This window comes from Teleopsis dalmanni, chromosome X, assembly GCF_002237135.1.
Source record: "Teleopsis dalmanni isolate 2A chromosome X, ASM223713v2, whole genome shotgun sequence".
Lineage (NCBI taxonomy): Eukaryota > Metazoa > Arthropoda > Insecta > Diptera > Diopsidae > Teleopsis > Teleopsis dalmanni.
Genome location: NC_051848.1, coordinates 19,042,521 through 19,070,255, shown reverse-complemented (window position 1 = coordinate 19,070,255; position 27,735 = coordinate 19,042,521). Strand labels below are relative to the sequence as shown.

Below are 27,735 nucleotides of genomic sequence, written 5' to 3'. Positions count from 1 at the left end.
TATTTAAATGAGTAGAGTACTTTTAGACAGTGAATAAAATTAAAAAGGAACTATCGTAGTGTACTTCTTATGACCGAAACACTTCAAAAAATGTTTAATGATCTCGTTAGTGATCTTTTCACGAAGGTGTAGTGTATTTTAATGTATTTAGTGTATATTGAACAATATTTATTTAGGTTGTGGTTATAGGAGTTAGATTACACTGATTGAATCTCATAACTATAATTACTTTCATATTACATATTGTTCTTTCAAGTTACAATACATTATAAACAACAGTTTCGCATACAAACTGTTTAAGGTATGAAAAATGTAAAGGTCAACTGGCTATTGAAATCTTTGGTAAGAAAAAGTGCGGCATTAGTTACATTTGCTCATTATTTGAATTGTTAAACCGCTGTGTGGGAACACAAAGACACAAGAATTATTTAATCCTAGTAATAAATGCAGTTATAATTAATATGTTTGGTTTATTTTACCTTAATACGATTTGAAAGTCTGCTAAAAATACTCTCTGATTGCGCAGAACTGGATAGTTTTTGATTAGCGCTGTTTGCATTGTTTACGCTGTTCTTATTTCCATTTTGTGTATGAACATTGCCTTGAATATTTGGTGCAACAGTTGATGTTAATATGTTTTCGATATTCTCACAGTCATTACTCACAACTTCTTCATTTTTATTTGTACCAGTATTATTATTGGTTCCAATAGAAGAAGTTGTTGCGGTGTCTATATTTAAATTTGTTGGTGTAGTCTGCTGTATTTCACTTGTGTGCACTGGAACTGAATCTTTAGTTTGCGCAGCATTTGTTGTGGTCTGCTGTACAGGTGATGAAGTTACTGTTTCTGTTAAAGTAGGTTCAGTTGTTGTTACCTTGGTTATTAATTCCTCTGTGTGGTTATTAAAGCTAGGTACCGTGTTATCCTTTTCTTCTTCAGTAGTTACTTTTTCTGTGGATTGTGTGTTAAATATATTTACATCTTCTGCAGAATTATTGGTCGCACTCGGAGCAGCTGTTGTAGTTTCTTCATCGTTTACTGATTTTGGTGGTTTTTGTAATTGTCCACTTTCCGTAGAAGTGCTTGGAGTACTGATTGAAGGTTGCTGATTTGATAAATTCTCCTGTAAATCTTCCTTATCGTAATTGCTTGTAAATTTGTCTTTATTGTTTAATATATTTTTCTCCGGCTTTTCAATATATTCAAAATCTCTTTCTCGTAACTCTTTCTCTATGGTTAAATTAAGTGGTAAGTCCGTGTTATCATCGTCATGATCCAAACCCTCCATTGAAGAATTTTCTGATTTCGTTTGTATATACTGTTGCATATAAAGAAAACACAATGCACCTATATAATCAGTGGGCAATAATGTTAAATAATAACTTTGTTTTATATCAATTTCTGTAATTTCTTTATATGGATTGAGTACGCAGCTATGAGCGGGAGTACTTGTTTGGAAACCGTACTGTTTGGCGCACACTTTCGAATTTATTAAATCATTTCGCAGTTTTCGTTTATTGAGCAAACCACTTAATTGCATCGGTTCACAGGACAAAGCAATATTAATTCGTTCAACGAGTGTGGAATTACATTCAGCACAGCTGAATAGCTTTTGTACGTCGGTTTCGCAAAGTCGCTTTACCCTTCTGGATCGATAGTGGTTACTTACAGGTTTTACTAGTACTTCAGCAGCTCTTTTTACTATTGATATTACTGCATCAGATGCAGATTTAAATATACTTAAATCACCATAGCCGCTTCCCTCAATTTTTCTTTCATCTTTCCTATCATTTGCACTATCATTTACAATTTCATTTAACACTCCCCCACCATGATCAGTTATTACATCATCATCAAAATCATCATCACCTGGCGAATTTTCTGTTTCAAATGCTTCAAATTCTGACGTACCATAAAGACGAAAAAGAGAGACGGGACAAAAGTGTTCATTCGAATAATGTGAATGAATATCAACTCGCACAAATTTACCAAAAAGATACGGATGCAAATCAAAGCTTTGAAGCGTACGTTTATCCTGCGCAGCAAAACGTCCAACATTTGACCAACCTCGTGTTGGAAATCGAGTTGATACCGCAACTGAAAAGTTTTTTGGTGATGAAGAGAATAGCTCAAAATTTGCCATTTCAATTTTTTGTGCTTGTACTGCTTCGCATAATTCCACAACAAACCATATTCGACTACCGCAAGGACTTAACATATACTCATCCTTAGATGAGCTAAGAACAGCACCGGTATGACTTGCTTCAATATTTGCCGCAAGAATCTTAGCACCACAATCCGGTGAAGCATAGTTCTTGGAACGTAATTTAAGTTGAGGTAATTTTTTGCTACTTTTTGTTTTGTTTTTTTTTTGATCAGTTGTTATGTTGACTTCTTGTTCTATTTTTTTCTGTGCCCATTCAGAAAATACAGGTATAGGTACTTCTTCTACTGTCACATTTACTGAAGATGTTAAATTTATATTGTATCCACTACCATTGTTCGTGGTTTCTTCTAACTCGAAATCTTCAAATTCTTCTTCACCATTAATAATATCACCCATTTCATCTGCGCCTTCAAACTCATTTTCACTTGGAATGTTTTTATCGATTGTTAATGGAATTTCATTTGTTGGCGGCAAGGAATCTGAACCTCCACCAGAATCGTTAATTTTTATTATTTGCTCATCTGAAAAATTTATGTTATTTTGAATTTGGAAGAATTTTCTTCAGCTATAACATACCTGCATGCAGTAAATTTTTTTTTTCAACGGTATCGGCCGTTTGATTTTCCTGAGCCTGTGTTATATCATTTGAGGTATCTAAAATTATGGCTTCTACGTTTGCACGCGTTGGCTCGAGAACTTCCAGTGGCAATTCAGTCACTGTAACTGCAGGAATTTCCGTGATATCCGGCAAGCTAAAAGTAAAAATGTCAAGGAAAATTAAGATTAGTTTGATTAACAAATATATATATATTTACAGTAATCATGAAATATATAATAAAATAAAACTCTATAAATTTTTTTAATAAATGTATAACTTATGAACATATATTAATGCAGTTAACCTCGTAAAAGCTTAAAAATGTAAAACTTTATTAATAAGTATCTCGTTATAAGACTTTGAATTTACAACTTGAAATAATATTTTTAGCTTACTCAATTATACAACACTTGTGCTATTGAGAACGAAGAAGGGAAGACACATTTGCTGAATGTCTGCTTAACTTCTAATCTTATGAATCAGAATGTCTTCACTTAGTTATTTACTTATGAATGTTTTTAACAATATATAACATAGTATTTACATAGTACATAGTATATTTCCACTATAATGAGCTATTTAGAACTTCATCTCAACGTGTACCCTAAACGTGGTTAAGTTGCATTTAAAACTTAAAAAATTATTTTAATACTCAAGTTTTATCACTTGTTAAAAATGTTTAGATCTTGGATGAGATGTGTTGTCACATCTATTACAATCAGGATTCCATTTATTTCACTTTCTTTCGTGGTATAACAGTCAAGTCTGTAATACTGTAGTTACCGTGATTTAGTCAAGATTGTAAATCAATACGTTCCTTATTCATTTTCCGCCAATAAGAGGGATTCTGAGTGAAAGATGAGTGAGGTATTATGAAATACATTAAAGCGGGCAATATATCATTAATTGATGTTTGTTTTTTTTTTATATTAATAAGTGACGTAGAAGAAATACGTCACGACATTTTTGACAACCCCATATTATTATTTGCAAATATATATTTTCATATGTTTGACACACTATGTACTATAATCATGATATTAAAAGGGGTGTTGGACTGATTAAGTCACAAAAAGTGTGAACTTACATATTAAACTTACATATTAAAATTTCATTTTTGTTATTTGTATTTATAGTAAGAATAATAATTATTATAACAATTATTAAATAGAAATACACAAATTTCATGATAATTTTGGCATGAAATTTTTGCAACAAAAAAATTTTGTGTTGTCAATTTCATTGCTGAAACATATATGCAGATTTTAAAAATAATACAAAATTACCTCATAAACATTGTGGAAATCGCAATTATTTGGGAAAACCAAATTATCCAAAAGAATATCAGAAACATAGTCAGGTTTTTTTTGAGTTTCTTGAATTCGCTGTAAATGAAATTCATAAAAATCTGCAGCAACATTTGTAGAATTGTTTTGTTTTTAATTTTATAAAAATATTTGATTCTGTAAAAACACGCACAATAAATAAACATATACATATGTAAGCGTAAAATTAAGTTCAAAAAATAATTAAATTTTTATTAAGTAGAATTTAAAGTAGGAAGATACACGCGTCTTTATTCAAACACACACGCCCGCTATCGTCTGACCAATCGATAATTTATTTGTTAGTTCCAAAAACGAGATACATTTGACTTAAATAAATTTAATTTATAACACCAAAACCCCTAAACCGCCTAAAGCGCCTAAAACGCCTGAACCGCCTGAACCGCCTGAACCGCCTAAAGCACCAAATGGAGACGAATATTCGTTAAATAATGCGAATTAGTTGCAATTCTCCTGTGAAGATAAATTTTGGAAAACGATTTAACTATAATTAAAAATCACTGTACAAAAACGGTACTAACAACAACAAAAGGACAGACAAAACAATAATACGTATAAGAGTCGAATGTCTGAAATATATACAACACAAAATAAATATTGTTAAGATAAATTTTTAAATTTAAATAAGTGCAAAAAGAAATAAAATTGCATGGTAAATAATATTAAAAAAAAACATACTATATATTTACATATATTAACAAAATGGATATACGCGGTACGTATCATAAGTTATTTAAATTCAAAAATTGCTTTGATCTTATTCCTCGATCAATTGAAATTTCAGTCAGTTTGTTAAAATAAAAATGTTACTCATAATGAGAAACTGCTTCGGAAGAGTCCTTTGATCGAAATTTAAAGCAGCGATTAAAAAAGACCTGTTCACACGACGTTTAGGTTCTTAATTGTATTCTTGATATTTCTTATTTAAATTGTTGGAATACGATTGCATATAACAATTCGATAAAAAAAAATGACAATTGGATCTTAATTTGCACAAAATCAGGTCGAAATTAGGATCCTTATTCACAAATGTAGAATTGCATAGCTTTATTGCGATTTATTCTTGAAAACAAAAGAAACTTTTTGCAAAACGAAACCAATAAAAATTGTGAACAAGTTTTTAGCGAAATGTATAGCGGAGATGAAATATATTTAACAGATTTAATTCGTTATCAAGTTATTTATTTATTAAATTTATATAACAAAAGATGTATTTGGGTGTACGATTTTTATTCTTCAAGGTATAAAAATGGAGAGTTCCACAAACAAAGAAATTAACAAATCACAATTAATTTCCTAAAAGTAGTATATGTTTTTAAATTTATTTCCATTTATAAACTTAAAATAACGTAAATATAACACAGACCTTTCAATTTTACTATTCTTAAGATCTTCGATTTAACACGAACGCATGAATTTTAAACAAAATATTTTGTTTAATCAAATATTCGCATGAGAAAGACAAGACGTTGCGCGAATAGTTCTCAGCAACTGTAACCACTTACATATGATAACATACATTTGATTTGTTCGTACGAACACGCAAGACAAAATTCGCATGCAATGTAACCGCAGCATTATTAGTCAATATTTACTAATTAAATTATATAAACTACAATATACATATGCATATTGGAAAATACAAATTAATTAATGAAATCATATTATTATTGTTATTAGAGTTCAAGACACACTGCGAAACAGAGTTCAAGATTCAAGATATACTTTACATATGGTAGTATAGGCTTTCAACAATTTCTTGTTTCAAAATTCGCATGTGCGAATAACAATTTTATCTAAGTGAAATAATTTTTAAACTAAAATGAGATATGTTTTCTATAAAAATAATATGTTTAAATTATTTTAAAAAATGATTAGGACACAACCCTCGTATGCGTCAATATATTAATATATTTTTATTACTTTATGAGCAATTTTAGGTCTCACACGCGAAATATTTTTACCACGTCAGTTAATGATAAGAACAAACGACAAACAATAGTAACAATTTTATAGATACAAAATGTACAACACTAAAGTAGCGACAGTGAATATAGTAAAACAATATTGACAGTACCAGCGACAGCCTGAAATGAATATTGAGGTAATTGTACGTATTATGTGTAGGACATCTGTTACAGCTTATTGATTAAAACAAATTGAATTAAAGATAAAAACAACGCTATGAAAAAAAAGCATATGTGAAATAGGAGAAACATATCAACACAAATTTAAAAATAGTCTTTCACAGCTGTTTTATTCCAATTTTTGGCACTATTAAAATAATTGCAGTTTTTTAAACGTTACAATTTTTCATTTATTTTTCATTTAAATTCAATTTTAATTCAATCTATTCTCAACCGTAAAATATTTAAGCATAATAAAAAAAAATTAAGATAACAATAGAAAATAGTTGGAACTATAAAACCACTTTGAATGTAAATAAATAATAACATATAAGGCCTGCCCGTATGGTAACGGATGCAAAAATAGTGTAAATAAGTTAAAAATTTAACGAAATGTCATCGAATCATAGAATCAAAGTAACAATCACCACTGAATTGAAATTAAATATCATTAATTCAATGCATAGAATTCAATATAATTTTAAATATATATAGAATAGAAATAGAAACGAAAACACAGCAAATATTATGATCACGAAATCCATTAACTTATTAAATTTAAATCATATACGAGGGCTGCTTTTTATGTCTTGCGCCTTACTCGAAATATTCTACATTATGATCAATATATATTTGCATTCGATTAAACCAATTTTCGAAACACTATGCAGTTTGCCACTATGCAGTTGATATTTCCAAAACTAGGGTTTTGAATGTCTCAACTGTCTGTTCGGGCGTAGAAAAACGCTTGTCACGCATTTTTTTCTTAATGCTTGAGAACAAGAAGAAGTTATTCGGTGCCAACAAGTGTGACGGGAATGTTTTCATCATGAAACGCACAATTGAGGTTAGAAGTGTCCCCGGTAGCTGAAGGACAGTAGTTTCTTACTGGTCAAACTTTTCACTACACCACTACAGAGTAGTCTTACTTGTTTATTATTATTACCATTTTTTAATTCTAAAAAGATTATCAAAAATTATAAATTTAGTTTGTAACGAACTTTATATTTAATTACATTTCACTTCCCCATATATATATATATATATATATATATATATATATATATCTATTTTACTATTCACTTTTGAAATATGTATGGTATTATCTAAATCATTAAAATAAAGTTGGTAAAATTAATGTTAGAGTAAATGAAATAGCATAATGTCAGATTTATTTCACTTTGAGCTATTCATTAACATAAATATTATTATTTAGATACAATTGATATAACTATTCTTTAATTATTAATAAATGTGAAATAAACAAAAACAAAAACAAATACAAATGAAAATTGTGTTGTGCACAGATTTGTGAGACATTTCATATGTGAATGAAAATAATTTAAAATTTACTTGGAGATAAAAATAAATCTCGCTTTTTGTAAACATCACATAAAAATAAAAAACAAATTGTCATAAGATGTGTCAAGGAAGATATCTAACAAAATAAATATGTTTTATGAATAAAAGTCCAATGTTATGTTTATATTATAGTAAAAGAGGAATCTATAATGGATTTATTGAACGCCATTTTAAATATTTCATTTGGTTGTTGAGTATAGGATTAGATCAAATGTCTACAATTAGTTTTCATTTATTTATTTAAAGGAATTTGGACTACTGATTATCTGATACTCAGATAAGTGTTATTAAACCATTGCACTTATCGACGTTGTTGTAGATAGAAGTGGATTAAAACTTGCCCCATGAGACAAAATTCAAAAACGCATACATTTTCTATTTCTTCAATAATAATGATCTCTCAGTTGGTATTTCGCTTATTTAATTAATGTCATATAAATAATACAGATATCGGTAAGACAAACCTAATGTTAAGGTTGAGAAAAACTCTTTACCATTATTCTGTTTTTAACTTTAAAGTGCTATAATTTAGAAACAGATACCTGTATATAGCAAGGTTTTTTTTATTGGACAGTTGACCTATAGTGACTGTGGCTATATTACAATTTCTTTCGCTATATTACAATTTTTTAGGATAAACAGAGGAATACTGCATCGAAATATAAAAAATTTGCAACCAACTGTCAGGCAATAGTTCTTTCGCTTTCGTTCTAGAAATATCAATGCTAATTACGGTAAATGTAGACAAGGTTATGGATGCGGTTCTAGAAGATGACAAGGCTGAGATGACACTATGTGTTCGGTATAATTGCAATAGGTTAATACATTAGTATCTATTACCATCTGCTAAAACAATTAATTTAAATTTTCACTGTCTACAATTACTACGGTTGAAGCAAGAAATCAAAAAGTAGGGTGTGATTTGATGAAGAAGAAAGGTGGTGGTAACACAGAAATAGTGACACTTTTTTTAAAACCTGAAATTTTACAATAAAAAAATATTGATTCTACTCGAAGAATACGAAAGGTGGAAGAAAAAAGGAGCATTATTAGAACAAATTTTTTTTTAAATATATTTATTTAAAAAAATATAAGAATATGACAAATGTTGCTTATCATGATATCAACAAAATTAGATGCATAGACAAGAATTTTTAGAATATTTGTTTATTAAAAGATTTGTTTCGTAAACCATTTTTTTTTTTCAGGTTAAACTCATGAATAAATTATTAACTCCTCTTTATTACTCGTACTTACAGTAGTAATTTGGTAAGTTTCGATCATTAACATATTAAGAAAATTTTTTAAATAGATATAAAATAAATAAAATTGAAACATATTTATATTTGCATATTTGAAAGAATTCTTTTCTTTTCAATATTTTTATGTTTTTGTTATCTAAATTTAAAAATGATTAATTTCAGAATTATGCAATTAATACTAATGTGGGCGTTATTCAATTTGAAAACCCGAAAGGTAATAAATAAATTGATTGTAAATATTTGTCTATTATTTTAATTAATGTTTACATTATATTTATAGTTCATTTTAAATTTTTATTGTATAAATGCAGCCCATATCATTTTTAATGGTCACTATATTTTAAGCAATGAGTTACTTACTTAAATTGCTTTATAAATCAATTAAAACTAACCAATTAAGTATGCATAAAGGTGAAATTTAATATATTAGTCTGATCAGGAAAACAATTCTCTAAGATAGGTTTTGAGCACGTTAAGATGCTTAATACCAAACACTTATATAAAAAGAAATATATATGAACAATTCATGCTGACGCATTTCATGCCAAATTATGAAGCCATGACATATTGTTCGCACTCAGTGACTCCCAAACACTCACAGGTGCAAACAAAGAAACTGGCATTTAAGAAGATTGTTAATAAATTATTATAAATAATTCCTTATTCTTTGTTTTTTTCTTTATCTACTTTCTCATTGTACAGAATTATTTTTTTCTTTAAGCATTCCGCTTATAAAATATCGTATGTAATAATTTTAATGTATTAATTAAATTAAAAATAAATATAGCCAGCCCAAAAATTTAATTATAATCCAATTAAGATTGCAATAAAAATAAAATTTATAAATTATAAATTATAAAAAAATTGTGTAGTTGAAAACTTTCTTCACTATTAAATTTAAAGTTTTTTTAAATATTGTATTTCAGACAAATTGAACGTAAGTTATTAATGTTTTCGTTTCAAGCTCCACTGTGCGTATGAGTGACAGAAATCAATACCATCTTTGTTACCAAATTTTTCTAATTAAATATTATGCATTTTTGCGTGTAATATATAAAATAAGCTTAACTTTCAAATTTTAAGTAAAGCAAAAGGTAATAGATTTACCTAAAAATTTACATATATTAAATTTTGTTAAAAGCACATTAAATACGAGATTTTTCTTTTTTAGAATTTTATCGTTTAATATTTAAGTCGCTAGCATAATTACAAACAAAAACCGAAATTATTATTACAACATGATAATAAAAACAGGAGCTCTAAATCCCTTTCACGGTACGATATCCAACAGTACGATAATATTTGACTTTTTAAAGAACAAGGCGACACTTACCTCCCAATTCTGTGGACTTAACAAATTGATCAACTATTGACAATTAATCAAGATTTTCACCAAGTGCTTAAGTGTTTAGGTCATTTCATCACACTGTGGTGATAAGTGTTACATATAGACTAGTTATTATATTCATATCATACCTTATTACTTTTCTTTTTTTTAATTAGTTATTCGCTATTTAGAATTTTATTATGCATACAGATATTTTATTATGCATATAGCAATACTTTAATAAATAATTATTAGATTATTAAAAAGGCCATTTAGAATTTCATTACCATTTTGTATGGTCAGCCATTACTATTTTGTAACAGCTGTATAGCCAGCCAAAAATTCAATCAATTAAAATATAAAAAATAAAATTTTTGTTGTTGTAATTCACTACTGTTCGAAAAAACGTCTTTATTACTATTTTTTTAAAATATATTATAATTTATTTATGCATACAAATAATAATTTTGTACAAATAATACAAGAGTATTTGTGAACTTAAAAATTTATCAATACAAAAAAAAAGCTTTTTATCTATAGCACAAAATACCAACTTGTCAACCTTGAGAAATAGGCAAGATAGTGAAGTTATCAAATCCACAGAATAGGGGGGTTTCATATTTTAATAATAATAACATAAAGGTATGCGAGGCTTCAGACAAGGTGATTCCTTATCATGTGATCTTTTCAATTTTATCATGGAAGTGATCATGCCCAGGGCAGGTGTTCATCGTAATGAAACAATATTTTACAAATGTGTGCAGCTCCTTGCTGATGCCGACGAGATTGACATCATTGGCGGTGAATGAGACCAAAACGAAATATATGTCGGCTACTAGTAGAAATGTGCGTCGCTCGAACGCCAAGCTAGTGGCTGGCGACTATATTTTCAAATCTGTCAAAGATTTCATCTACCTTGGCACCACCATAACGAACACCAATGATATCAACCTGAAGATCAGACGAAGAATCACCATTGCTAATATGTGCTTCTATGGGCTCAGTAGAGCTTTCTCTCTCTCTCTCGACAAACGAAACTTTGTCCTCTATGAGTTGGCGACGACTACCGCATACGAATGAACCACGATTTGTGCGAGCTTTATCACGACGTTGATATAATTCAGCGAATTAACATCCAGCGGCTTCGCTGGTTTGGTCATGTCGTGAGAATGGATGAAGATGCTGGAAAACGTAGAGGTAGACCGTGTAGAAGACAGGAGAAGTAACGCACGCAGCAGAGGCGCCTGGGGAGACTTGATACGTTAGACCGAAATTCGGTAAGGCTTTTCATATATTCTTCTAAAAAAAATTATACTTAAAAAATAAATTTGCCAAATACGTAACTTAAAAACACTTTTACTTCTACAATGAAACTTCGGATTGATTTTATAATATAAATGAGATATAATAGTATAGTTTTTCAAAGAAGGATATATCGGAATATAATAACCACATGATTTACAATATGTTTAATCTTGTTTTTTAATTATTATTTTAATATTAGGAATTCTCCTGATGAAGACAAAAGCGAATTTGCTTGAAATACGCATAGAAAAATACTGAAAATAAGGATCGAAATAAAAGCTAAAATTCTGAAAAAACAAAACCGACTTTAAAATATGTTTAAATCAAAACAATAAGGTTGTTATAAAAGGTTATTAATGACAGCAGCTACACAGAGATTTGAAATCATCTTTAACATACACTTGTATCAGATACTTAGATTAAAGTGGCTAAAAACTGTCAGTATGTGACAAATAATTCTTAATTAAAAATAAGTTTTGTTGAGGTGCACATTAAGAAAACCAGTCAAATAAAAAAAAATTTCTGATTTGTTTAATAAACAATCAAGTTAAATTCTTAACAGATCTGTTCTTATTATCAGGCGATAATTATATACATTAATATATGTACACAACTTAATTTATTAACTATTCTAAAAACGTTTTGTAAAATTTTTCATTCACCATCGTACTTTATGACAAGACAAGAAAATACTAAGTAGTATATGAATATTAAGATTTTATTCAATTAGAAAAGTTGAACTTGAATTTATGAATACGTCATATTATTAAGTATCGTACAATACATGTTAGCTTTGACTGTGGAAAGTCAAAGGAATTTAAAAAATTTACATCAACTTTTAAAATAATGTCCTCTACATCTCTAACATTATCTGCTATATGTTATATAATTTTAATAATTATGTGCTAAATATAATTTACTTAAGCAACTTTACAGCGAACTTAACTTGTTTGGGAATCACTGTGTCGCTTTAGGAAATATTTTCCACCACACATTACCACATTTTTTATTTTGTTTCATATATGAAAAAAAAAAAAAATAATGCAAAAATAGGAGTTTTTTAATATTTATTGAAATCTGATCTGTGTTAACGAGTGCAGAGCAAATAAAGCCACAAAAAATGAAGTAAATCTCAAGAAAAAAAAACACTTGTCATACAATAATGATAACAGCAATAGTACCAGTAGTTAAAGAAAAGACTTAGCAACTTACGTAAATATACGCTTTTATGAGTGAAGTGTATCTGAGCATATATCTATACATATACATACACGATACGTTTATTGTTATTATTATATTAATATTGCTTGAATATTATGCAACAAGTGCAGCTTTAAGTACTTATAAATACTACAAGTTTTAACCGTATCTTGTAGAAATAGAAACTCTTTGCGTACGCATATTAACATAATGATATTTATATTTTATATTTAAATTGCTTTTGTTTTACTTATATTATTACTTGAAATAGATAGGCGTACTTCTCCAAAATATTTTTTGAAATAACATGTATTGAAATTACGTTTTGAAATATTTTAGTATTAAACACGAGTAAATAACAAGACGTAATTTATTAAAAATATACATTCAATAGCACAAGAATACTATATTGTTATAGAAATATATAATTTCAGTCTATACTATAAAAATGCTTAGCGCAGCGACATCTATGAGTCAATGATGGTTGATGACGTTGGTTGAATTATGGATCAGAATTTGATGAGTTCAGCGGAAAGCCAAGCAGTAAGTTTTTGTTATAAGATATTGCACATCTGTACAAGAATAAAAAATGAAAATAATAAGCACATTGGATTGTTATTATTATTTGCCCAGGCAACGAGCGGTCACAGCGATCTATGTATAAAATCCAATGCGCTATCTTTAAAGACAGTATGATAATCAAATTCCAACATCATTTTGCAAATGTGAATTTATAAGTAAATATACTAATATTGTGATCTTTATCGTCAGATTATATAGAAGTTAAAAAAAATCTTATATGGACTTAGGTTTAACTTCAGCTTATAATTTTCACATACGAGTGGCTATTAGGCCATACAGGTCCGTTGTAATACCATGGACCTGCATTTATAACTTATATCCTATAATTGTAATTGCTTGATGTGAAATTAAAAGATTACATATATTTATTATATTTAAGAAAATTTTAAAACAGCAAATAATAAAAATTTGTTGCAATCTTATATACATAAAAATGTATATAGGTACTCTAATTCGGTTTGGCTCTATCTCATATTATTATATTATTCTCATTGACGCACTTTGTGGCACAGTTTGCAAGCAAGCCTTTCGAAAAGTGATTTTTCCTAATAGCTCTTATTTAATTTAAAAACCATAACAAGTAGGTTAACTCATATTTAAATTACACATTTTTTAGTTTTTATCCTCACAGAGATCTGAAATTAAATTTTTTAGTTAATGTATTACTTGTTCGATGTAATATGGTACATATTGTCTAATTGACCTGGAACAAATTCAAACCGTGCTCTTTACTTAAATGGAAATTTTTTACACATTTTATTAGCAGTTCTATTTAATGTTTAGAGACCCATAAGAGCACGAATGGCACCATGTTCAACACATAACTCTAAGTTTTTCTTTCTTGTCTAGAAATTTACGTTAATGGTGAAAAAAATTTAAATTAAACTTTGCTTATTTATTAATCAACAGAAGTTGTATTGCAAAATAAGTTTAACAATAAAACACAATTTGTAACAATCATAAAACAATATCGCAACGCCAACACACTTCGGAAAATGGTTTTCCGGTAAATAGAGCAGAGCGTAAACCTCGATGCATGGAGTTGGCGAAAATAATATCGAAACAGAAAAGCCATAATAATAAATTTTTAACAAAAAATTCCAAGCCCACAACCCGCATAGGAATTTTGTACACCTAACAATTCTAAGGAATTTGTTACCACTTCTTTTCCGAATAAAATTTGCAAATTCGTTTCGTAGTTAAAAAAACTAAAGAAACAAAATAAATATTTATGAAAAATCTGCATATGAGCAAAAGTGAAAATATGCACGTTCATCTAAACCAGATGCGACTAGAGTTGGAGCGGTTTGTATCTTAAAGTTTGTAGATTAACGAGTAAAAAAGTTGTTAAATTTATATGTACTTCACGTGATGTGTCATACGCATGATTTAATATGCGGGGAGAGACCTGAAGACCACAAACTTTAAAAGACTCCTCAAATTTGTTTTTAAAGCGAATGCAGGCACACTTTCAAATTGGGTCAGGCGACCGGAATAGAGGTAAAGACTATGAACTTGTTTCACTTAAATTGAAGAAAAATATTTTATGGTGACCAAAATTACGGGTAAATGATGATAAATAAAATAATTTATGGGTACTAAGTTCAAAGTAAGTTAATGAAATTTTAAACATATCTCAAATCAAGTCGATATTGTCTTTACGTTTCATATAGTTTATCAACACGCATAAATTTATATTACAAACTAATTTAAAGTTTTACACATTCTAACTAATCACCATAAAATCATAAAATTTTGTTTTTCATCAATTTTTTTGTTCGACAAACTTAACGAATACAAAATAGATATTTTTTGGAACATTGAACAATGAAAAAACTGTTTAAACCTTATCTATATATATATAATAAATTCTCTAATATATAGAATTTTGAGAACACTTTTTTTAAAGAATTTAAATAATATACTTCCATATATTTTAAATTTTCAATCTTTATTCTCTTTTTTAATAATATATACATATCTTGGTATATTAGGTAGTCTCTCTTTCGCATGCTATTTGATATACTATCATTGCTATTATCGCATACTATTACTATAAGTTAAGAATTGAGGTATAATATATATAAATATAGTATATGTATATACTTGGTTAAATATATCAACAGCAAAAAAAGGTATTATTAAAAAAATACTTAAGTTCTAGAAAAGAAGAAAAAGAAACAATGGAACTCTGTTTTCCAGAGTTCTGCATCTCGAGTTAGAATCAAAGTGAGTTTCTTTGGAAATTATGCTTTCTGCTCTCCCATGGAGCTGTTCATCGGTAGATTAAATACATATTGTATTAAGCAGTGATATCACAATGGACCCATAGGTGAGTTAGTCAGTTACTTAACTTTTTACTGCTAAATTAAAATTATATAAACTTTCCAATTTTCAGATTGTTCTCTAGTATATATAAGAAAATAAAAACTACCATAAACCAATAAACATTTGAATTAAAAACGGAGATGAATATATGCACAAAAACAATATATACGGGTACCAAAAAATTTACATTCGTATACATTAGAGAGGAGAAATATTTTCATGAGGCAATTGTAAAAAAAAAATGACTGTAGGCAGTCTAACAGTTTAAAAACATATGTTTATTATAAGACTTAGGATATTCCCTAATACTTTTAAGCAGTAGCACATCATCAATAATTGTTCACATTTTCATTATATCAGATCAATGATGGACATGGTAAACGTGAAAACAATAGGACTCCAATAAAAGATTGCAATATTATTCAGATTTTCAGAATTTTTCCGATATACTAACGAATATAAAAGTTTTTCAGGACATTGGAAAAGTAACATATTCTATACCTTAGATCAGGGCTGTCCAAAGCACGGCCCACGGCTAATATTTGTGCGGGCCGCGACATATTTCTAATCTACCTCAATTACGTAAATTTTGTTTTGGTGTACTTTGATAAAATTACATTATTTTATTTTTATGATATACTAAATAAATCAATTTAAATTAATAAATTTATAAAACTAAATTTAACATTATAACTATATTTTTACTTTTCTCCAAAACAACTATGAACGTATGTATATGCTTCTGCGGCCTTCCAATCTGTATAATGATTTGTATTGGCCCTCGGTCACATCTGGTCTGGACAATCCTGTCTTAAATGATATATTCTAATTAAGTGTAATATGTTTTTTATATTAATATGGCTTGTAGTTAAACCTTTTACTACAAGCCGATAACCCATACATAACACACTTTCAACAATAATATTAGTAATGATTTCATTGGGTAGACTAATACTAATATGAGTTTTGTAATAAAATCAGTGACTAAAAAAATATGTTTATAATATAATAGCATTCTTAAACTAAGAAATAAGTACAATATTGATATTTACTGCATATTTGTTGATTTTCGTAAAGAATATTATTTTTAAGCAGTATAGAATGAGAACAAGTTGTAATAATCTGAAACTACCAGACTTATTATATACGTATTACAAAAAAAAAAAAAAACAACAGTGAACTAAGTTTCATGTACACTATATTATAGACCTGCACAAGTTATTAAAGACCTAGCAAATAGAAAACAAATTGAAATTATCTTTGTTATTGTGGATTAATAGTGGGAAATGAGGATGAATAATGGGACTAAGCATTGAGTGCAATAAAATTATTAATATAGAAAAAGATGAAGAACTTGCATTAAATCCCATGGAATATTTAGGATCGTTGCCACTTCACTGGGGTAAAACTTACAAATCAATGGCGCTAATTGATGTGTATAACTGTACAAAAATCACAAATCTGGAATATCATTTTATAGAAAAGTTACACTAATCTACACTGGAAGAATGTTAAACTGGCTGTTTTCAATAATATTTCTTAATGTTCTTAACACAAACAAAAAATGCTGTATAACGGGAGGGAAAAACTGTTTTTGCTGAAGTAAACAGTTGCCTTGCTTCTCAAGAAATAAGTAAAAGTTTATTGGTAGATCACGAAGAGAATTCTATATTAGTGCGAATGTCTGAAAACCTTCTTTGATAGTAACATATATAATAAAACTATTTTTCCAATATATAGTTAACGATATTTATAATAAATTACGTTATCAAAAACACAGCTCATATGAGCACAATTATGTATATGTTATGTGATAATTTCTGGTGCATGTACTTAAGAACCTTAAAGCATTGCCTTAAAGTATTTTCCAAACAAATATACATATGCATAAAAAAAATAAAATTGGTTTAAAACTTTTCCTTATCTAATTAAAGAGGTCTAATCATCTGTTAATGTAGCATAAAAACTGGCTAACTGCTCTGTTATTCAACAATAACATGAGTGGATTTTCCACAAAATGTACAGATTACACTTTTCATGAACATTTATAAGTAAATATATGTCATTAATCTCATAACTGCATGTCAGAAAGCCAATCATATCAATGTGGGAATATATAAATACACATAATCAAATTTAATAACACAGGCTTTTAATAAAAAAGAAGATAAAATCAATGATGAATGATAAATTTTGTAAGTAATTTATATTTGCGCAAAGCAAATACATTCATAATTCATAGAAAAAGAAGTGCAAATTAAACAATTTTGGTTGCTTACAGAGTGCTTCAACTCTACGTGCATACCTTTAAGTTATGAAATAATATAAAAAAATAAATGTGATCTTTCCGGTAATTCACATATTCTAACATTCTTTTTCATATTTTTTATGATTTATCTAAGGCATAGGAAATAAAATTTTAATTTACACCTTCAAATTTATATGGTCATATGTCTAATAATCTTAGCACAAACGATCAATCATGGTCGCAGTGCTCTCCTTAAATGGGAGCTAGTACCCCGTTTATTCTTATTATGTCTGGAGGTCGCTGGTCTTTCCAGAAATGTCATAGTATCACAAGTATCACAAGTCAGGCCGTTGACTTTGTATATATATTAAAGCCTATTAATACTAAATAGAGTTGTAAATATGATTCCAATGTAATTAAATAAGGCTTATCGTTTAGACTGCAATCTAATGATTTCAAATTAACACTCTTCAGATCCATACATAACACCCTATATTATTTCTGGTATTATTTGTATTTTGTCCTGTTACAAAGGAAAAGTAAAGTAATTTATTTTTAATAACAAAAGCCTGAAAATATATTTTGTCTACATTATGATCATTTTGATTTATGTTAACCGCAGAAAAAGGAAAATTTAGATACAGGTACATATATAAATTTTTATCTTGTCAAATATATATTTAGATGTATATAAATAGCACTGCGCATGCGTACCAAGTGCTTTGGTAAGTCTTGTATGTTGTGTATGTTGTGTATGTTGTGTAGGCGCATAAAACTGCTGTAAAAGTAGTAAAAGCACAACAGTTCACATATCTTTAAAAATAACGACCAAATATTTAAATAAAATAATAAAAATGTAACAAAAATAAAATAATATCTTAAATTTATATACATCACACACACTCACTTTATCTATAGATACATTTGCTAAAAAGTTTCGCTTTTCCATTTAAGCTACTTTCAGTGCTGCTAATTAAATATTTTGTTAAAAATAATATACGCCCCACAAAAAAATTGAAAGTAACACTATTCAAGGAGTCGTAAAGATTATTTAAATTATTTTAAAATAGCCGTAGAAAGACTATTTTACACTTCATATATGTAATACGAGTGTAGATAGATGTATTAAAAATTCTATAAAAATATGAGATCCATAGTAATTTCAATATTGTTTATCCTTATTTGAATTTCAAAACATATGTTACGAAATTAGAAATCTTTCAACTTCAACTTTCAACTTTTGGTTAAGATACCTATATTTTTAGTTCATTTATGGTTACCTAAAGCTCATGTTGAAGCTCCTATTTCTAGTTCAATAATTTCTATTTTCTTTTATTTCATTTGTTTGTTTAAAATTTAATTATTTTTTTATTAGAAAGCATTATGTCCTTATATGTCCTTATGATTGTAGGGTTATGTTGCTGCAATAGTACTAAAGAATATAGAAATAAATTTCTTTATATAATGTGAGACTAACACATAACCGGATTAAAACGTTCATATAGCAAACTCTGAGCAGACAATGAGTTGGTGTTTAGTCCTGATGACAGACTTTTCCTATAAAATGACATTAAGAAAACCGGGAAAACCTAGAATTTAGAAATATGTTATAAACTGTCAAAATGGCTTTTTTTTAATGTTTAAAAATGATGTTCAAAAATGAATAAACTGACTAAATACTTTTTGGATTTTGATCAAAAATTATGATAAGATTATAAAGATATTGAATTATGGTAAATGATAGTGGTAAAAATCTATCTAATGATATATAATAATTAATAATTTTTCTTTGAATCTCATAACTAGAAATTGTGAATGAAAATTAATTTTGTCTATCGGCAAAAAGTTCAATTATAGGTTGGTCATATATTAAGTTATATTCAGTTATAGTTTACATCGAAAATAATATTTATAAAAGTGCTTAACATAAATATAATTTGTAGTGCGTTTAATGTATATAAATAAACTATACGTTAAATCTTTAAATCATGTATATCAACCATTTTATGTCAGTAAACTTACTCGCACATATCTTGTTAATTAAAGAATAACGTAAGAACCAAAAATAAAATGTAATCAATATTTTCTAATTATTTCTAGCAATAGGTCCTTTTCAGATAGAATAACGGTACATTTTTATATACCTATTTATATTTTTCACACAAACGAGCCTTAATAATTAACAAGTATTTTCAAAGGAATGAGATATAGCTAACTAGTGTTGTGCTGAACATTGAGCTATAATATATTTAATAAGCATTTAATTCTTTAATCACAACACATTTTTTTTTCAAACAGTAACATATGAAAAAAGGATGCTATAAATCATTGCAATTGGTAAGGTGACAACGATTATTATTATTCCCTACTAATGAGTGTAGTGGAGACATATCTGCATCTATTGCAATCTTAATAGGATGCTATTTAATTAAGTATGCCAGAACCTGAGTATTATGAATTTTGTTCAAACTGTGGCTAAATAAAAGAATAAGGAAGCGTTGAACATTTTCTTCACCCAAATCCAAGTTTTTGATAGATCAGAAAAACTATAGTATCATTTGTTATAGAAAGTAAACAAATATTAAGTGACACATTTATTACATATAATCTGAATAAATTAATTTTATATATTAAATAGTTCTGCATGAAATAAGTAAACTAAAGTGAATATGTCACTAAGCGTATTATCTAAGCCAATCTAACATACTACTGAACGTTATTTAATACAATATAATTATTAAAATATTATTGTAATTAAAAGTAAAATATATGTATTACAATATATATTATATAAAGATATTTTACGTAGAAGATCAAATATTAGACATTAAAACAATTCAAAGGTAGTAAATTTCTGGTATAGTCGTAATCGTAGATAATTCGGCAAACGTTGTTTTGCCGTATAAATTATTTCTAGTGATTATTATTTTTTTTTTTAAATAAATGATAACGAATAATTTGTAGGTGTGTGGGGATGGGTTCTATAATAGAAAGAGAAATTGATCCTATGTGTATTTTGGCAAATGACGTGGACCGCCTACGTACGATGATGGTAGAATGAGTTGCCAATTTCGCATGTTTCGGTGTCGCTCATGATAGCGTGTCGCAAGTGAATGTATCCTCCACACGCAGCTTCTATTGATTGTAACAAAGGAATCGCCGTCGTTCCCTCTATATCTTCACGTACATGTCGACTATGAATTGTTGGCACAGCTTTCGACATCGCAGAATGCTATAAATCTCATATATCTAATTAAAGCTTAATTAATTAAATACTAGTTCAAAGGTATGAATGTACTGGATCCTTTCTTCTTAAATAATCGCAGTGTACGTTCAGATATTCACATATTCACTTTACATAAAATAATAAAGATCGTTGTGGTGATGTATAATCACTAACTTTGTGCAAAACTATAAAACTATAAACTAAAAAACAACTAATAATAGCTGCTGTACAGATACTAAGATAAAACGTGAATATATGAGGTATACATTTATTTTACTAGCTAAGGCGATATGTAGATAAAAAGTAAAATCTTTTAGTTTTAAAGAAGAAAACTACTCTCCAGGTAAAAATAACTATACGAGATTTTGTTATCTAAAATAAAATAAGTATATATAATTAATTAATAAATATATAATTTAGATTACTAAATTATTTATTATTTGTTATTATGAGATTGTTTTTCGTAAATGGAAAAAAAAATGCTAAATCACAGAACAATCTTCGAGTGTCTGTTCTTAACTTTTGTTTCATAGAGAGAAATAAATAATCTTTTAAGAATATACATAACAGTACAGGCTTCGAGTATCTGTTGAGGATTTCTATTTCTTGAAGAAGAAAACAAACGTTTTAATATTTGCTTAGTGATTTTACTTTTTAAAGAAAGAAACCACTCTCAAAGTAAAACTGTACGGGCTTTGAATTTTACTTCCTAAAGATGGAATCCACCCTCATAGTAAAAATAACTTTACGGCATTTAAGTTACTATTAAAGACTACCTATAATAAAGAAAATATTTTTCCAACTATACGAATACGAGTAACAATACAGGCGTTTAGTATCTGTTGAAGTAACAAAAAAACCATTCGAAAAAGAGGGCATTATCCGGTAAAATTTTTTAGCATAAATTCCGTAAGTAGTAAAATATATTTTTATAAGAAAGAAAAAATATTTATTTAAAAAGCATTCGCATTAATATTAAATATTAACAAATTATGTATATAATTTGTCACTGATATAACGAAGGAAAACACGTAAAACCACTTCCAACAACGATGAATAACTATAAGAAAAATTTGACTATTTGACAATGCTACATGCAATTGAAGAGGAATTGAATTGAAATAAATTGAATGGAGGTAAATTGAAAGTAATTGAATTGAATGTGGGATCACTGCTGCTGGGCAAACTTATCAAACCGCACACAAATTGACGAGGCTTTAGTGTCAAAAGAAGAAAAATAAATAATATACAAATAATAGTAACGAAAACGAGCTCGTAGGAATGGTAAGCAAGTAGTAAGGCGTCTTAAAAGCTATAAATTGTTAAAGATAAGTGTCGAACGCTGGTTAATCATTACAACAGCTGAGAAAACGGAACGGAGAGGAGCACTAACTAATAGCAATAGCAGCTTCGTATACAGGCAACAAGCGGCGAACATTGGTAGACGTTGCTGCAACTACAACAAAAACACATAAGCACGCAGTAAACTAACGACAAAGATAACCGCAAAATGTGAACTGCAACACTGCAACACTGCAACATTGCATCACTGCATCACTGCAACAAGTGGCAAATGCAGCAACAGCAAGCTGTTGCCATTGTTGCAACTACTGAACAACAGCAACAAATATACAAATGCAAAAATGCTGTTTCTTTTCCTAAATCGAACAAATATGATAATAAATCAAATTTAAAATTTATGTTAATTTTCCAATGTAATAAAAACATAAAACGCCGGTGTGTTTGAATAACTTCCGCATATTTAAATCTCAATGGATTAAATTTTTTTTTTTTTTTTTGTTTTTTGTATTAAAAGGATAGTGTAATATCTGTTTAAACGATTTTCTATTGCCTTTGCATTCAACTTTTTTCCGACAGGAGCAAGTGTGCACTGCTGGCACTTGTTACACCATTTACACAATAAAAAATAAATAAATCTTTAAAAGCATTTATAATGCATTTAAGGTCATAAAATATGTGCTGATCGGCTTGATCCTTAAAGCTAAGCACTCTGTAGTTTTATATAGAATAAATGTGTTTATTGGAATCCTTCAAAACTAAATTAATGCAACATTTTTCATATTTGTTTAATTATTAATATTTGTTTTTTATATTTTGTTAAACTTTATTTTTTAATTCATTTTAATTTTTAATTTATTTTGAAGGATTTTGGTCGCACACGTTTTTAAAGGACGGAACGCGCGGAACGTCGTGCACCCGTTACGGAACGCACCAACGTACGGACGGAAATCTGAATGAGAACTGAATGTTTTCAAATAAAGCGATTGTGGACCAAGTGTGCAAAATGCACTTTAAAGAGCAACAACAGCAACAACAGCAACAATAGCAATAGCAATAGCAACAGCAACAGCAACACTACTATCAGTAACAATAACAACAATAACAACAATAACAGCAATAACAGCAATAACAACAGCTCTATTAGTAACAACAGCAATCGCACAGCCAACTACTTACAGATTTATGCAGAGAAGGAGCTGTGAAATGCAACAGCAACAAATTATACCAAAGTTGTTGCAGATTTCTTAACCTTGTTGTTGTTGCTTGTCAATGCAGTCTCATTGCATATTGGTTGTTGTTGGCGACAATAATGACGACATCTACCGACACACTGCCACAATGTTCGTATGTGAGGTGAGCACTTGATAGAGCGACAATATACTAATATACTTAACGCAATACAATGTGTAATATACAAAATTGGTACCATAACAAAATAAAAAATAAAATGTATAAAGAAATACAAAAAAACATATATTAAAAACAAAGTAAAAGCAAATATAATAAGAACAAATTAGATATAATATAAAAACAATCGTTAAAGTAATATTAATTATGTAGGTATATAATTTGTGTTACTGCGAGTAGCGCACCAAACATCTCTCAATAACCAATTTAATTTAATTATTTAATTATACCAAAAAGTCTATGCGCACACATAATGAGAAATATTAAGAAGTCGTAAAGATTATTTAAAAGTGAGTTTATTAGGGCTTTAAAGAGCTCATGACATTGAAGTTTGGGGAAAGCCTTAATGTTAGGTTAAGTTATGCCGACCATTGTGGATCCATTGTATTACCGCATAAATAAAACTATGCTTTTAAAAGACCACATTGGAGATCTTGGATTTAACTAATATCTTCAAAAAATGCAGCCATTAAAATACATGCAACACTGCGCATCTACTGAGCAACAACAAAGCAAATGTGACGCAATTTCATCGTCATCTGCAACATAGATGACAGTGACAGGAATATTTAAAAAGGATATTCAATCTACTAGGTTGGTCTAGCATTCAATCATCTACCATATGACCTTTAAGCAAACCTGCTACACGACTGATATCTCTACGGGGCATCTAAATGAAAGCATTGGATGCGTACATATCGTTGAATCTTCCCATTTTTTATTAAAAAGTTCAGTACGAAAAATATTCAAAAAAGTTTGCAAAGATATGCACAGATCACATTTGAGTGATTATCTGAAGCACCCCGTCTGGCTAGGTCGTCTGTCTTGCAATCGCCGATATCACTCGGGCTGAGAACTCAGCCTTAATATTAAAGAAAGGATAAATGCTATTTTTTAAAACAGTGGCTCGACTTGGCTTAAAGTGATATGATAATAATAGTAAATGCTAACGTTCACTGATCATGCATACTATGATCATAATATTTCCAAATGAATAAATTTATTAAAAAATTCGAATAAAATATTGGAAATAAGCAGGTATTCGCTAGCATTTCCACTTCTAATAAGAACGTGAAGAGAAAGAATTATATTATTATGTGACTACTTAAAGTTATTTGCAGGCGTTAATACCTCAGCATATAATTAATAATAGTTGTTAATCTAAATTTAATAATATACGTATTTAATTTCCGTTATATAAAAATAAAATATAAATTAGCTTCGACTGTATCGAAGTAACGCCCCTTACTGTGTATTACAGTCGAGCAAATGGAGACTGTTTTATAGGCTGGAATGGTAATTAATTAAAGATTCCTTTCAACTATTTCTGCTTATTGGCTAATGTTATTTGATTTATTCATTTCCTTTAGAATATTAATAATGTTCCTATGTATATATACAGAAAAAAAGTTAAAAAAGCTGGATGATTACCTAGCTAGTTATACTAAAAGATATTATGTATACGAATACTTAGCCAATTATTTTGAAATAGTTCAATAATTATAACTGCATGTTCTATAACTGGTGTTCATATAAAACTAAAAATAATAACAATTTTTGGAAAACAGTTTAACCAAAATATATAGATTTTTTTATCAATAGCAGACGACTTAGAGAAAATTTGAATATTCAAATATTTACTCGTATACATTAAGGTTTATAAATTTGTAATACATACATATCAATTATGAAATCGGTATTAATAATAATATTTATTCTTTTTTATCTATGTTAATTGTGCGACATCTAGTAATTATAGGCTACATATTTAATAATATAATATTATGAGTGCTACATGATGTGTTAAGTTCAGCAATTTCATTCCTTTATCGACTTGATCTACCTGGATCCACAAAAATCCCTAATAATTCTCAATTAACTTAATCAACGCAGAATGTATTTAAATTGCATGGTTTCTGACTTCTGTTTCACTGCGTTACAAATATCTAAAAAAACTATTTTTTATTATTTTTCTATATTGAACTTCTAACTGTCTTCTTAAATAAAAAATTGTAATAATAGTGGAATAAATAATTATAATAGATACTTTAGAATAATGGTTAGAGTAAACAAGCTGCAATATAATAATAAACAACTTAACTTTTTTTTTTATTTACAATAGGGTGGGGGGTATGACAGTATAATTTAAAATAGATAACTAACTTCGTTTTCCATTCATAAAAAAAAAGTAACATAGTAAGAAGTTTATTGTACGAGTCTTGAACGTGCATTATAATAAATATTATAAGCCTCAAACCGAATATTTTAAATGGATTGAGTTAGGCGATCACTGTTCCATTATTGATAACGGCCGTTTTTGTTCTAAATATGAGACTTTAACTAAGAGACTTTAAGAGAATATTAATTAAGAGACACCATTTTTTTTCATGCTCAAATTTAACGCATTTACACTTTTGCGCTAGTACTCGTATTGTAATAAAATCCAGTGGTACTGCACATCTAAGCACGGTTGCCACTTATGGTACTTTAGTACCAAAATTGGTACTTTTTTTTTTTTCGTTTGGTACTCACTTTCAAAAAATGGTACATTTTTGACGACCCAACTTTATTGTGGATATTTCCAATTAATTTTTTTTATAAATGCAACTTTGCACTATTTTATATTTTGTTCATTTATAACACTATGAAAAACACAGAACGAAAAAAATAAAAAGGTCCAAAAAAATTTTGGACCTTTTTTTACAGAAATGGTACCTTTTTAAACCAATTTTGGTACAGAAAAAAATTTTCAAGTGGCAACCGTGCATCTAAGTGCATAAATGAAGTAATCGTTTTCTTATTATTCAAGAGAGAATTTCTAAAAATTTAACGAGCTGTTTAACTGAAGTTTAACTGAAATCGATAAAGCGGAGTAAATACTACGTACAATACTGAGTATTTATATAAAGAAAAAAATATATTTAAAAGCATTTCAATATAGAAAGCATTTCAAATATGCTGGTACAGATCTTATAAAGAGTTATTACGATCACTTACTCTGCCATTTTCTATAGAAGTACACTGTCTATGATTAAGTACACTTAATCGCATTTCCTCACTGTCGAAATAAGTATTTATGACTCAAGGATAAAGAAAATAATGATTACATTCAGAAATAGGTTTTAAAAAACACGAAACTACTAAACATTTGGAAATAATCTCAGATATTTTGGTAGCTACGCCTACAACCTAAATACAATTGTATTTATTTCCCTTTTATTGTTTGCTTAAATCTGGTAAACTTTAAGGAAAAGGGAATGTTTTGCTATTAAAAAGCAATTTCGACAAAAATTTTGCAGTTTCGTAGGCTTCAATAAAAAGAGGAATACCGCGTTGTTTCATGGGGATGTTTTAAGCGATGTTTCTTGCGACAAATATGGTATGAAAACTGCAAATAATCGCTAATTATTTAGGGCGAAGGGTATTTGTCGATCAGCCACTTAAAGCAGTGCTTAAAAAGAGCAAATACAAAATTTGACCAAAATAAAATATCAAACTGACAGACGAATTTTACAGGGATTTTGAAACAAAATATCAAACTGACAGACGAGTTTTACAGGGATTTTGAAACAAGATTTTGCAAAAAGAATTAAAGAATGGAAAACACAAACGAAATTGCCAAAATAATTGCATTAGGTGAAATAATGCAATTACAATAAATGATTTTTATTGTATTAACCAAATCTTTTTACTTAATTAATTTTATAGGTATTTAGTATGTAATATAAAAAGATTCTATTACTTTTAAATCAATAAAGAAAAAACAACAATTATCACAACAAGCCATTGATATTTATCATTCTATTTATAATTTTTTAAATTAATAAATTGACATAGTCCGTGAAATAAGACCGGCAATCATTTTATCCCAATGAATTTTTTTTTCATTTATTATAAAACTTACCAGATTTACTGGTATAAAAGATAAATATAGACTAAACAAACAGA

At 28.3% G+C, this 27,735-nt stretch overlaps 1 protein-coding gene across 10 annotated transcripts in view; it reads right to left on the bottom strand.

Annotated features, from left to right (window-relative positions):
• LOC119662676 (SUN domain-containing ossification factor) overlaps nucleotides 1-27,735 on the bottom strand; it is a 58,569-nt gene that overhangs the window by 9,477 nt on the left and 21,357 nt on the right. For 8 of the 10 annotated variants that reach the window (XR_005250864.1, XR_005250865.1, XM_038072358.1 and 5 more), the window contains exons 3-5: nucleotides 4,053-4,151; nucleotides 2,745-2,920; nucleotides 480-2,689 (exon numbers count right to left, since the gene is read on the bottom strand). Coding sequence is in view for 8 of the 10 variants with exons in the window: in XM_038072358.1 (XP_037928286.1) it covers nucleotides 480-2,689; nucleotides 2,745-2,920; nucleotides 4,053-4,151 (2,485 nt within the window). In the remaining 2 variants the exon portion in view is untranslated. Of the gene's footprint in view, nucleotides 1-479; nucleotides 2,690-2,744; nucleotides 2,921-4,052; nucleotides 4,187-27,735 lie in introns of those variants that run through there. The other 2 variants (XM_038072363.1, XM_038072360.1) reach the window with 2 other exon arrangements.